Raw genomic sequence first — 14,311 nt, forward strand, 5'->3', positions numbered from 1 at the left:
TACAGTTTTTACTTTATATTTTATATTTAATATTCTGATTAATTAAGATTTTTGAAAAATAAATTTCTATATTCTTTTTACAATTTTATAAAATGAGTTTTTAAATATTAATTATTTGGATGATAATTAATTAATCAAAATGTAGAAAAAGTATTTAGATGAATAAATTTTAAAATATAATAATTATTTTAAAAATTAATTTAAATACAAATAAAAAGTGAAATAACTATCTTTTAAAGCAAATAAAGACTAATTTCATTTAGAATTCCTATTAAATTGCTTTAAAATTTATAAAAATGAGTTTAAATAATTGCTATATTATTAATTTTATTATTTTTTATTTTCAAAACTTTATTTTATTAAAGAATTTAATGAATCAAACAAGAGTAGTAGAGTAGTGTTTTAATTTTTTTAATTTTATGAATATAATTTTAAAATAATATGATTTTGTTATAAAATATTTGTTTGTTTAAAGATTGATTGATATTATGAATGATATAGGATGGATTGCTCACAATGATCTATTAAATATTGATTAAAAAATCTGATAAATTATTAAAGCTTATAACTTAGATTAAAATTATATTTACTTCAAATCATTGTTTTTAAGAAATTACAAAGATAATTTAGAGTTAATAAATAGCATATCTTTTTAGAATTTAGAAATGTAGGTATTGAGTTAAAATGAGAGCGATTTTGTTCTCTCAGGCTTGGAAAATGAGATTAGATTAGATGGAAGAAAGTTGATGGATAGCAGAAACATTAAGGTTATTTTTGGAAATAACGTAGGAGAAATAGAAGTTTTAATTGGAGACACTCATATAATTACAAAAACAACTGCTGAAATCATTTAGCCAAAATAAGAAAAGCCTAATGAAGGCTCTCTTAAATTTAATGTTGATTTATCATCTATGCAAGATGAGCAACAACCAAACAATGTTAACATTAAAAAATATTCAAATGAAATCTAAAAATTGTTAGAAAAAATAATCAAGGGATCAAAGTAAATAATTAATAAATGATTTAATTTTTATAAAAGGAACTATTTTAAATTTTAATTGAAATAATTAGAGCAATCGATATGGAAAGCTTGTGTATAGTAACAAATAAGAGAGTATGGTCAATTAACGTAGATAGTTCGGTAGTTTCAAACGGTGGTAACCTAATTGATGCTATTTACTTATCTGTAATTATTAGTTTACTGCATTTCAGAAAGCCTTATGTCTCTGTAGAATAGCAATCAAACATTAAAATTCACACTGAAAAAAATCCTTAACCACTATCTATTCATCATATTCCTATTCCATTTACATTTGCTTTCTTCAAAAAGTCAACACTTTTAGTTTCTGATCCACTAGTAATAAATAAATCAATACATAATTAATTCTATTCTAAAAAAGTCATTGAATATTAGTTGTTATCTCAAATAAATTAAAGATATTTTTTATATTAATTATTTATTCATTTAAATTAATATTCTATTAAGGTACTTGAAGAGCAAATCATGGAAGGAAGACTAACTATTTCAGTTAATATTTATAATGATGTGTGCAATATTCATAAGCCTGGTGGTGCACCAATCAAATTAGAATTAATTAATAAGTAGATGTTTTTATTATTAAATATATTATAATGCTAATTATTAATATTTCGAATAGGCTTGTTGAAGTTTGCTTGAATAAAATAAAATAAATGACAGATTTTGTGAGACAAATACTGAAAGAGTGTAATAAGCATAGTATTAACTAAATAAAGGAAGAAAGCAAAATCATTACATTAAACTTCCCCTAAATAGTTAGTGCATCTCAAACATCTAATTAAATTCCATCAAACAAAGTAATTTCTTTAAAAAATAATATTTATATTATAAATTAACATAAAATAAATAGATGGAGGAAGAGGAAGAGTAATATAAAGTTAGTAAAGAAGAAATTAAAAACTTGTTGGAAAGTAGAAATTGAAAAATTGAATAATTATTCATATAGTTCTTTTTAATAAAACGATATAATGGCAATAGAGTTGGATAGTTTAATTTAAATTTCTTAAAATTTTGTTATATCTATGTCTATCTATCTATTTGCTTGTTAGTTAGTTAGTTATTTGATAAGTTAGTAAAATAAGTAAGTGTTAAATAAAATGAAAATCTATTATATGAAAATTCAGTAATTCAATCAAGAAGAAATTAAAAGCTTGTTAGAAACTAGACAGAAAAAAATCAATTGATAATTTAATAATTATTTTAATAAAAGGATTTTATGACAGTAAAATTAAATAAAACTAATTTAATTTCCTTTAATTTTTGTAGTCTGTCTCTTATTTGTTAGTTTGTTTGTTAATAATTTAGTAATGTCAGTAAGTAAGTAAGATTTAATTGAAATGGATTTTATTTATGAAAACTCTACATAAAATTTTCTGAGCAAAGTCTAGAAAAATTAGCGAACTAATCTAAGAAAGAACTTTATGGAAAGATTTATATATGCTCACTTAACAAATAATTATCTTTATTTAGTTAGTTGATTAATTAATTAATATAAAAAAGATATTTACATTTAAAATTGCATTTAATTTGTATTAAGTAAATACTAAATTTATTAATTAATTAATAAAATAATATAATTAGCTATTATTAGAAAAAGTAGAAGCCAAGCCATTCATCATTTCATTACAAAAACATGAGAAGAATAACCACAAAATAATTATTTTAAGTGAGAATATTAGACATAGGTTGTACGCGAGTTTAAATGTTATTATAATATAAAAATAGACTATTAGGAGAAGCATCGCTACAAATCCAAGGGATTAGATCATTAATTGTGATCCTACTAAAATGATTCCTGTATGATTGATTAGCTTATTAATAATAAGATTTTAAATTTAATTATAATAAAATCAATTTACAAATTATATTATGTTTAATATGCCTAGAATATGTAAAATAAAAAATATGATTAATTTATAAAATAGGGATTTAGCCCTATTTTTAAAGAAGATAAACCTACTAAATATTAAATCACTACTTTAGATTGTGGTGTAAAGGTTTTGACTGAGGATAGCGCTTTTCCCTTTCATACAGATATAAGTGAGTTATTTTAGATAAATTCGAAGATATTCATCTATGAATAATAGTTATTGCTAATATTAAAGCTATTTTTTTATGTTTAAATAGATATTGTTGGTAATTTTGGTACACGCAATGAAACCCAAAAAACTGGAGGTGCAATGAAGATGCTTAACACCTTGTTATTTATGAGTGGAGATAACTAATCAATCTTACAAAATTAGTATTCTTAAATTAATGTGGAATCAACAAAATTAATGTTTTTTAATGTCAAGCGAATTGAATTAACTTAATGGAGGAGGTATTAACATGCATTTTGACCAAGAAACTACTTCTTACAAATGCTAGTGCATTCCAGAAGACACAGAATCTATGCTTGACTTATTATTAAAAACAGCAATTTCTCCTAAAGACTTTTCAGTTTTCGAAGTAATTAATTAAAATATTTCATTGAATTTTAATTAAAAATAAAAATAAATTTAAAATAATTAATTATCATTCATTCATTCATTTTAACAAATTTAATTTGTTCTTTCATTATCTATCTTTAAAGGAAAATATTTATTTAAAATATTATTTTTCTAAAATCTTAATTTTATTTTAAAATGATTAATTAAGCCCAGCGCCTTGAGCAATGAGTTAGAAAACTTGGAATTTGAAAAGATATTTTTAAAAGCAGCATATGACGGGAAAGGTGTTGGTATGTGTGATCTCAATCCTAGTATGACTGAATAAGATTTTCTTGACTTTTAAAACAAATATATTACTCCACATAGACTTTTAATATCTGGATCAAATGTTCCTTCTCATGAACACTTCGTTAATTTGGTTCAGTAAATGCTTAAGAAATATCCTTAATGTAATTTAATTAAAATATTTTTTTAATTTGATTTGCTTATTTCCAAAATTAAGTCTTGAATAGAAAATACAATCCTAATCCTTTTGAATCAATTTATGCTGGAAAGGAAATCAGAATAGAAACTGAAAGCGATTTAGTTGAAGTTGGTGTTGGCTTTAAGGCTGTAATAATTAATATTATATCAATAGATTATTTTACTAACTTAAATTAATATAAATAAAAAAGGTAAACTGGTAGCATCCTGACATGATTATATTTTAAATTATATTCTCTATTATTGGTAATTCAAGTTATTTCTCAACAGGAGGTCCTGGCAAAGGCATGCATGCTCGTGCCACTAAAAACTGTAAAAAATAATATGTTTTATATTGCATTAATAAATTATTTTACAATAAAAAAGTGCTTAATAGATTGTCATATGTTTAAGGAGCAGATTGCATTTGCAATATTTTCACTGATAGCGGTTTCTTTGGTCTTAAATTAACTGGTACTAATGAAAGTGTAAAAGTTGTTTTCATTATTTAAATTTTATAAAGTATATTCTTATAATTAGATTAATGAGCTTATTTAATCTTGCATCAGAGAATTACACTTACTTCAAATGCCTATTTCTCCAATTGAATTGCAAAGATCCAAAAATATTTTAAAATCTTTGATCAATCTCTCACTTGAAAGACAACAAGATAGACTTGAAGAAGCTGCTAAGCATGTAAGACTAAATAAATTTACCAAATAAAAAATACAATATTTTGATGAATAAATAAATAATTTGTATAATAGGTCATTAACTTTAAATAAATAAAACTTGATGAAACTGAAAGAATGATTGATAGGGTTACAACTGAAGATATCAACAGAGTTGCAAGAGAATTATTTTAAAACAGCCGTCCCACAGTTACAATGATAGGAGAAGGAGTAAATAAGGCTATGTCTTATGATTAAATTTGCAGATTGTGTTACAAATAATGAGTTTAATAAAAATATTAATTAAAATTTCTAATTTTTTTTACTTTTTTGTTTGTTTGTTTTTGTTGGTGTTTGTATGTAGATTTTAATTAAATTTATTTTAATATTGATTGGTTCAAAAAATATAAAAAGTAATTTTGGCAAATTTTTAAGATATTTTCGACTTTACTAGTTTTAATTTAATTCATTTACTCAATCAACATTAGCAGCAAATAAATATTGCGGTTAAACAAACAAATAATAATTAATTCTAAATTGTATTAGTTTCTAATTTATTTATGTTATTTATTTACTTTTGTGCAAATATTTTGATCGTATTATTTTCTTATAATATAATAAATCAATCTATCTTTCACCAGCAAAATTTAATTATTTTTTATCCAATAAAAATTATACTTTTTATCTTAGTTTTACAAAAGTATTAGTTAGCTAAATATATATATAAATAAATATAGGTTGTGGTCAAAAATCATTTATTATTTATTTGCTTTTTAAAATTTATGGCTACAAAAAAAGTAGAAAATGAATCCGCTCAATATTCTTGGATTGTTCCACGTAAATAAATGACTTAGATATTTCAATAATTCAAATTATAATCATTTTTTTAATGATAATTTACTCAAAGAAAATGTGATTTGTAATTTATTGTAAATTTTATAGAGGAATATTGCTGGATTGCAGAATAAAACTTGAATGATTAAAATTCAGAGGTATTTGTACCTGCTTAGATTTTAGGTTTTAACAAAATTACAAGAATGGCTACTTGTTAGTTAAGCAGTGGTGGCGATCCTAAGGAAATTCAAGCAGATAGATTGCTAATCAGGAATGAATAAAATGAGACATTTGATGACATGGTTAATATGGATTTGTTAAATGAAGCAGAGCTTCTCTAAAATTTAAGAAAAAGATATGATGAAAATAAAATTTATACATATGTTGGACCAACATTGTTGGCTGTAAACCCTTTCAAAAAGATAGATAATCTATATGAAGAGTAAACTCTCCTGAAATATATATCGATTATTGAAAACTTTTCAGAAAAGAATCTTCATAAGAAAATTCCTCCTCATGTTTATGGTCTCACAGCTGAGTCTTTTAAGGATTTATTTTTAAATGAAAAGAACCAAGCTCTAGTTATTTCGGGTGAATCTGGCGCTGGAAAAACTGAAAACACAAAATATTGTATGAAATTTTTAACATCTCTTGGTAATTTAGAATTAACTAGCTAAGAAAAGCTTACAGGAGTTAAAGACCTCGAAGTTAAAAGAAGAAAATCATCTTATTAAGCTAAAATTCATAATAGGCCTTCAATAGAAGACAAAGTAATTAATTCTTTATTTTATTTCAAGAGAATTATAAAATGAATGAATGAATTAAATCTATGCATTCATTTTATTTATTTAAAATTAAAATTGGTTTTTATATCAACAAAGATTTTGAGCTGCAATCCAATTTTAGAAGCTTTTGGTAATGCTAAAACAGTGAGAAATGATAACTCGAGTAGATTTGGTAAATATGTAACAATTATAGTGAATAAACATAATAAAATGATTGAAGGAGCTTAAATTGTTAACTATCTCCTAGAAAAAGCTCGTATAACCAACTAGGTAGAAAGAAATTAATTAGTTTAGATAATTTTTATTTAAATTATTTTAATATTTTTATTAGGGATAGGGAGAGAGAAGCTTCCACATATTTTATCACTTTTTAAAGGGTGCTGATAAAGAGTGTTTGCAGAGATATGGACTTGAGTATCCTGTTTCTTTTGAAAAGTATGCATATTTATCATAGTCAAAGTGCTACGCTGTTGATAAAATAGACGACATCAAACTGTTTTAAGAAGTCAATCAATCATTTTAGATTTTAGGATTTGAAAATGTTTAAGATTCTATTTATTGCTTTATTTCAGCTATCCTTTTACTAGGAAACTTACAATTTAATGACAAAACCTTATCTAACGGTAAGGATAATTTTAATGCTTCTATTTAATATTTTAAAATTTTAAAACAAAGATAATCCTTGCTCGATTTTAAATTTAGAAGTTCTAAGCTAAATTGCTAAGCTTCTTCAAATTGATGAAAAGTAGCTTATAGAAGGCTTTACTTTTAGGTTAAGAGTGATTCAAAAATAAAATTTTATGAGTCCTTTGTAAAAAATAGAATGCATTAATACTAAAGATAGCTTGTCTAAGTATTTATATGAAAGAATGTTCAATTTAATTGTGTAAAAGCTTAACGAAATAATAGTGCCAAAAGAAAGCATAGACGAGTCTAAAATAAGTAAAATAGGGCTTCTAGACATATACGGCTTTGAAGTATTCAAAGAAAATGGTTTTGAATAGTTTTTTATTAACTACACTAACGAAAAATTGCAACAACTCTATATTTAATATGTATTTAAGTAAGAAGAGCAAGTCTTTGTAAAAGAAGGACTTGAAAGCTACCTCCAATATTTAAGTTTTACAGATAATAAACCTGTTATTGATTTATTAGACATGCCACCTAGCGGTATATTTAATATATTAGATGATATTTGCTAGACAAAAGGTAATGATGAAAAGTTTTTGAACAAAATCCGCTAAACACATAAAAACAACAAATATTTTCAGATTCCCAGAATCACTGCAAAGCCAACTTTTACTATTGTTCATTCTGCTAAGGAAGTAGAATATACTGCCACAGTTTTTACTGAGAAAAATTAAGATGAAATTTAAGAGCTGATAATGAATGCTTTATTATAGTCTAAAAATGAACTACTCTCCTCATTAGCTTAGCAGGAAATTGAATCAAACAAGAACAAAAGTAAAATTCTATGATAAAATGCAATAATTATTTTTTCATTTATTCTTAGAAAAGGAAAAATCTTTGGGAAGTAAATTTAGAACGGAAATGTAATATTTAATGAATGACTTAATGGCTTGTGACTGTCATTTCATAAGATGCATAAAGCCCAATGAAGAAAAGAAAGCAAATTGTTTTAGACCCGTTAATGCCCTTTAGCAAGTAAGATATTTAGGTGTCTTAGAATCTATTAAAGTTAGAAAGTAATCATATCCAATAAGAAAAAATTACTAGCTTTTCTACAAAAGATACTCACTTATAAACTAAGATTTTAAGCCTTATCAGCAACTGTGTTAAGAAGACGCTGACTTTATTTCTCTAAGCAAAGGGTATTTTTATTAAAAATTTTGTTTTACTTATTAGACAAATAAATATAAATTTTAAAAGCTTGTTCAAGACAGTGTTCAAAGGTATAGATGGCAATGGAAATATATTATTTGGAAAATCAAGAATTTTCATGTAAAACAGAGCTCTAAATGACATAGAATAAGTGTATGAAAACAAATTAGAACAGCTAAACAAAACTGCAAAGAGATTCTAAAAAGCTTATTACTCGTAAAAGACAAACAAATTTAATTTTTTTTGAATTAAAAAAATAAAAATTTTTATTTTAAAGCTAAAAAGTCAAATTTTAAAATTTATCAAAAATTTTTTAAATAAACCTCAAAAATTTTTATTGAGAAGAAAAATATAAATTTTTTTCATTTTAATTTCTTAAATTTCTTTATGTTTATTTGAATTTTTAGCATCAAGAATAAATCATTTGAGATTAATGCCAATTAAACATAAATTAATAAAAATTTTAAAATAAATGATTTTATATTTGAATTGAAACAAATTTTTAAAGTAATTTAATAAATTAGTTTAATCAAGTTTTTTTGAAGGAATTTTTAAATAGACTTCAGAAAGAATTTACAAAATATTTATTAAATGAATTTAATATGCTTTCATTGAATTAAAATATGATATAAAATGAATAAGAAATTATTTTAAACGATAATTTTGAAAATATAAAATAAATTAAATTACTTTTTATTCTGTGAACATTTTATTAAGAGAAAATATAATTAAAATTTAAAGCTTTCTTTTTTAGGTGATAGATGCTATTATTAATAATTTTATAGTTATAAATAATTAAAAAAGCTAAGGAGATGGTTCTAGCTTATTAGGATATGCTAACAGCTGATAAAGGTGAAGATCTTATACAAGAAATTTAAGGATTAAAGAAAAAAAGCATAGAAGATATAAAATTGGTATCGAAGACATTTGCAGAGAGAGCTCATTAGAAAATATAGACAGTCTGCTTTAGTCATATAAAACTATATTAATTATGCAATAAAACTTGAATATTTTAGCATTGTCAAGAAAAATGTTCTTGTGATACAAAAATGTATTAGAAAATTTTTGGAAAAAGCTAGGTTAAGAAATATTTAGCATTGCAAGGATAAAATAGAGGTAAAATTCTTAATAAATTTAAAATAAAGTCAATTTATTTTAATAACTAAATAGAATGAAGTGTTAAACTTTGCATGGAATTTTATTAGAAAAAGGTCTTGCATTTAGATTTAAAAAATTATTCGCGGTTTTTTGGCAAGGCAGAAGCTCAGGGAAATGATTTTAAGAGTAAAGATGGTTGGAAGAATGATAAGGGAAAGAAAGGCTGCTACTAAAATTCAAACTAATTACAGAATGCATACTAATAGAAAGAAATTTTTAGAAAAAAAGAAAGCTGCTATGAAGATTTAGGCTTTTATAAAGATGAAAATCTTGTCTGCGTTTTACAAATAATTAAAATTCTCCACAAATAAAATACAAAAGTAAAATGAAATATTTATTATTATTTAAATAAACTTTTTTTTATATTTTTTATATCAAAGAGCTATGAGGAAATTTTTGATTAAAAAGCATATCAGATTAGAAAGATTGTAGTCTTATGTTAATTAATGTGACTTTAAAAATTTACTTTCTACTGAATAGTCTAACTCACTTGGATAAGCTGAAGAAAATAATTTATACTCTAATGTTTAAGAGATGTATTACATATAAAAAAAGATCTAATATAAAAGAAAAAATGCTGGTAAAAAAATGACTTTGAATAACAAAAAGGTATCTGAAACGATTATTCCTGGAATTTAAATACAAAAGAAAACATCTATCAAACCACTTTTTAGCTCTCAAAAGAGTTAAGAATAAATTTCAAAAATGGTAAACAAATAAGTATGTGAGAATTCTTAATAAAAACCAACATCAGAAGGGAATAAAAATAAGATTAAGCTTAAATAAATATCATAATAGTAATTTAATAATTAGACTGATGAAAATAAACTACAAAATTCTCATGAAAGAGATCATTCTTAAGATATCGTCAATAGCAACAGCTGTATTGATTTACAAGATATTTTAGATAGGCATCAAGCATAAAAAACAAATATAATAAGCCCATTAAAAATAGAAGACCAAAAAGCTATCACGAACTAATCAAATGTTGCTAAAAGGTAAAAGCTGAGATAAAAAGAAAATGAATCAGATTAAAATAAATAATTTAGAAAGAGCATATTAAACTCAATGGAGAATCCCTCCAATAATAAATTAGATAATTCTAACTAAAATACCTAAGAATAAAAAATTCAAGACATGTACTATTATACTTCTGATCTTGCTAAAATGCATAACCAAACATCCCCTTAAAAAATAAACTGCACCTAATAAGTCCTTCCTAAAAATCTTACAAATATTCAATCGCCGCTAAATAAAGTAAAATAAAAATATTTTATTAAGAAAATTTTATTAACTTTTAATATTTATTTTTATTTATAGACTTCAAGAGCTAATGAAAGCAATTAAAATATCAAAAAAACATAACTGATAGATTCTTAGTATAAATTAACATTGGTACCTTAGAAAGTTTACATGATTTCTCATCTGATAGATTTTGAAATTTTATCTGATACGAAAGATATTTATCCACCTAATGGCTGGTCAGAGTACTTCTAATAGCAATTCCAACAAAGCTATTTGAAAAAAGATTACTTGTAAGCCATTTACATTGGAGAAACACACACTGTTGCAGTTAGCAATAACAATTAACTTTACACATGGGGATGGAATGATTTTGGGTAGCTTGGAACTCCAGAGGAGATATCAGAAAATGAACTTAAAGTATTTTATTAGTTAAAGAAAATTAAACTAATTTGCTTGATATTTTAATAAAATAGATTAATAACATATCAATGATAGATCAGATTTAAATTGAGTAGGCAAGTGTTGGTAATGATTTTACTTTAATTTTATCAAAAGAAGGAAAGCTATTTGGATGGGGAAAAAATAATAAAGGATAGCTTGGATTTTATGATGATGAAGGACTAATAAAAAATGTGGATATTCCTATGGAAATAATCTCAGTTAAAGAAGATAAAATAAAAGGCATCAAATGTAGAATGAATTCAGCCTACATTATCTTAAATAATGGCTCTGTTTATACAAATTAAAAGTATAGTCCTTACTAGAAAATTAACTTCTCTTAGAAAGTAGAAAGAGTTTCATGTGGATTTAATTTTACAGTATTTTTAACCACTAGCCATTAAATATACTCTTATGGAAAAAATTAGCATGGGTAGCTAGGTTTGGGTGACTTCGTACAAAGAAAAGAACCAACTTTGATTCCCTTCTTCAAAACAAACTAAATTAACTAGGTAATTAATTAGTTAATTAAATTACTTAAATCAAATATTTTTAAATTCTATTTAATTTAACAAATAAATTTAAATTAAAAGGTGGAGTGTGGATTTGCTCATGTTGTTTGCTAGACAAACTATGGAAGAGTATACGTGTGGGGATGGGGATAATGCGGTTAACTAGGTCTTGGAGATTATCAAGATTAGCAAGAACCTTAGTTGTGTAACTTAAATAATCTTTATAAAGATATAGTTATTTAAGTTTGTGCTACTAGAACAAGTACCTTGCTTTTACTTAATAACTCAGATATCCTTTGGTTTGGCACTAATCAAAGCATTAAATACTAAGAAAATCCAACGATTTACAAAGTATCGGAAAAGGTAATTTGAATTTCAAATAGAAATATTGAGTAAAAATGAATTTTCATTAATAGCTAAAACAACTAGAAGGAACTTTTTGCATGAGATTAACAAGCTCATGGAGTAAAACACTTGGTGTTGTCTATGGTACTTTTGCTTTTAGCAAAGATTTAAGTGATAGTGTTCTTTAGTCCACATGCAATACCCTAACAAAAAAATGGGTTAAATAGAATATTGATTAAAGTAATTATTAATTTTTAATTTTTATTTGAGAAAAAAAATTTAACATCATATAAATAAATAAATAGTTAAACCACCTACAATTTAGAGCATTATTCACAAATTACCTCAATAATATATTGATTTGAAAGAAAGCCCAAAAAAAGCTAAGAATATTTCTGACCTTGTACAAAAAACTTAATCTCCTTAAATAGTAAAAGTAGAGGATTTTTCTAATATCAGCAATATATAAGAAGCTAGCTTTGTTTAATTCGATGTTGAAAAGAGTTTGAATGAATTTTAACAAAGAGAGGATGAGTAATAAATAAATTCTTATATTCTTAATATTCATTTGACATATTTTTTAATTAAAATATTAGAGAGAGAAAAAAACTTAAAGAACTTAAAAATAAAATAGAGTTCTTGAAGACCCTTCCATAAAAATAATTAAGGTAAATAGATAAACAACTCATTTAGCTCTACGAACAAAAGCAATACAGCTAAATTCTATCAAATAAAAAATTCTTTAATTGATTCAATAATAATAATTTCAATTTAAATATCTTAATAAATATTGTAAATAAATATATAAATAAATAAATAAGTATGTGTATTTTTATTAAACTTTTCTTTTATTTATAAAATAATTACAAATTAATGAATAAGAAATATTTGAATAACTATTATATAAGTTAATCAGTATATAAATACATTAATAAAAATAATTTAAAAACATTAAAAAAAAATGAATGAATTTATAAAAACATAAATGAATAGTAAATATAAAAAGATAAAAAGATTAATAAATAAGTAAATATATAAAAAGATAAACAATAAAAGTATAAAGAGATTTATAGATATATAAATATATTTATATATGAATGAATGAATAAATAAATAAATAAATATATAAAGATAGAATGATAAATTAAGTAAAATGATAAAAATATTAATAGATTAAAAAATAAATAAAAAAAATAAAGATATTAATAAAAAAATAGAAGAATATATAAATATAAAAATAAAATAAGTAAATATATAAAGATAGATAAATAAATAGTAAATATATATATATAGATAAATTAATAATTTAATTTATAAATAGATAAGTAAACTAAATAAAAATATAAATAAATAGATAAATTAAAAAATAAATATTTCCTTTTAATTATATTTTATAAAATGTTTATTTTAAATTTTTTTTTTAATAATTAATTAATTTGAAATTTTAAGTAAAAAATTAAAATATAAAAATCTAAATAAATATATAAATATATTTAAATAAGATTCACATTAATAAGAAAAATGATATAAAGCATGAATAAAGTTAATTAATTAATTGATTAATCTATCAATGAATTCAATATCAAAGGTGGAAATGAGTATTTCAAAAATTAATAGAATAGATTGTGATTTAAACATTTAAAATCTATTTTTATAACTTTTTGAATTGAGTTTTTATAAAAATGTTTTATAAATAAAAATCTCCATTAATTATATTTTAAATTTTTTTGAAGAATCAAACGAAATGAATGAATGTTATTACAATATAATTTTATTTTAAATGATACTTCATTTGACAATCCTTTTGATTTATATTTCCTATCAAATAAATTGTTGAGTAAATAATATTTATTATCAGGATCCATAATTTATTTGATATCTAAATATTTTAATAAATAAAATTTCTTTAACATTTATTTTGTTTTTGAAGATATTTTAAGCTTTAAAAAAATACTTTAAATTTCATTTTATATGTTGATTTTATTTATTTTTATTGTTTCTAATACTTAAAGATTTGATATTTGTAATCAAGGTTTTTAATTTATTTGATAATAAATAAATTATAATTGAAAAAAGTTTAATTTCAAATTTACCTCCAAATCTTTTTTGAAATTAAATTTCTTAAATATAGGAAAAAAATTATAAATAATAAATAAGAAAAGAAATTAATTTGCTTAGAAATTAATAAAATCAACTCTTTCCAAACACTTTGAATTAGTAACTTCCTTGGAGTGAGGCTGTGGACTCACTCTGAGGCTTTTCAATCGCCTTCAGCGTACCAATCCCGGATTTTAAATCGATTATAAAAATACTTTTTCAAAGTACCATAGAGCTCTGATTCAGTCAAAAAAAAACTAAAAAAAAAACATATTGCAAGTAGCACGCCATTCATTATCCTTCTTTTCACATCATATGCATTGATCAAAACAATTCAAGATCAGAAAATAAAAGTTTTTAAAAAATTTCCAGAATCTACAGCAAATAAAAATTTGCTTCACCCTTAACCCTTCCCTGGATGAATTGAAGATGATTTGTGCATATTTGCAGATAT

At 22.9% G+C, this 14,311-nt stretch overlaps 3 protein-coding genes across 3 annotated transcripts; all 3 read left to right on the forward strand. All coding sequences in view use genetic code 6, as the record gives it.

The window, feature by feature from the left end:
- Window positions 1–665: 665 nt before the first annotated feature.
- TTHERM_00463140 (3' exoribonuclease family 1 protein) lies at window positions 666–1,961 on the forward strand (the record flags this gene model as incomplete). Its single annotated transcript, XM_001018811.2, has 5 exons — window positions 666–1,003; window positions 1,072–1,357; window positions 1,487–1,602; window positions 1,659–1,836; window positions 1,890–1,961. The coding sequence occupies 5 exons, from the start codon at window positions 666–668 to the stop codon at window positions 1,959–1,961; spliced, it is 990 nt and encodes a 329-aa protein (XP_001018811.2).
- A 595-nt stretch (window positions 1,962–2,556) lies between these two features.
- Window positions 2,557–5,025, forward strand: TTHERM_00463150 (peptidase M16 inactive domain protein). The gene is made up of 11 exons (XM_001018812.3): window positions 2,557–2,705; window positions 2,765–2,836; window positions 2,965–3,079; window positions 3,167–3,281; window positions 3,334–3,487; window positions 3,677–3,917; window positions 3,971–4,080; window positions 4,143–4,263; window positions 4,318–4,418; window positions 4,471–4,626; window positions 4,698–5,025. The coding sequence occupies exons 1-11, from the start codon at window positions 2,673–2,675 to the stop codon at window positions 4,884–4,886; spliced, it is 1,407 nt and encodes a 468-aa protein (XP_001018812.3). The 5' UTR covers window positions 2,557–2,672; the 3' UTR covers window positions 4,887–5,025.
- A 358-nt stretch (window positions 5,026–5,383) lies between these two features.
- On the forward strand, window positions 5,384–12,510 carry TTHERM_00463160 (myosin head protein; the record flags this gene model as incomplete). The annotated part of the gene is made up of 16 exons (XM_001018813.2): window positions 5,384–5,438; window positions 5,544–6,205; window positions 6,317–6,490; window positions 6,552–6,843; window positions 6,896–7,684; window positions 7,734–8,052; window positions 8,111–8,278; window positions 8,848–9,178; window positions 9,233–9,540; window positions 9,601–10,477; window positions 10,541–10,882; window positions 10,939–11,415; window positions 11,497–11,778; window positions 11,832–12,000; window positions 12,066–12,294; window positions 12,357–12,510. 16 exons carry the CDS (start codon window positions 5,384–5,386, stop codon window positions 12,508–12,510), a joined length of 5,628 nt encoding a protein of 1,875 aa, XP_001018813.2.
- Between the last annotated feature and the right edge of the window lie 1,801 nt (window positions 12,511–14,311).

This window comes from Tetrahymena thermophila, assembly GCF_000189635.1.
Source record: "Tetrahymena thermophila SB210 genomic scaffold scf_8254593, whole genome shotgun sequence".
Classification (NCBI taxonomy): domain Eukaryota; phylum Ciliophora; class Oligohymenophorea; order Hymenostomatida; family Tetrahymenidae; genus Tetrahymena; species Tetrahymena thermophila.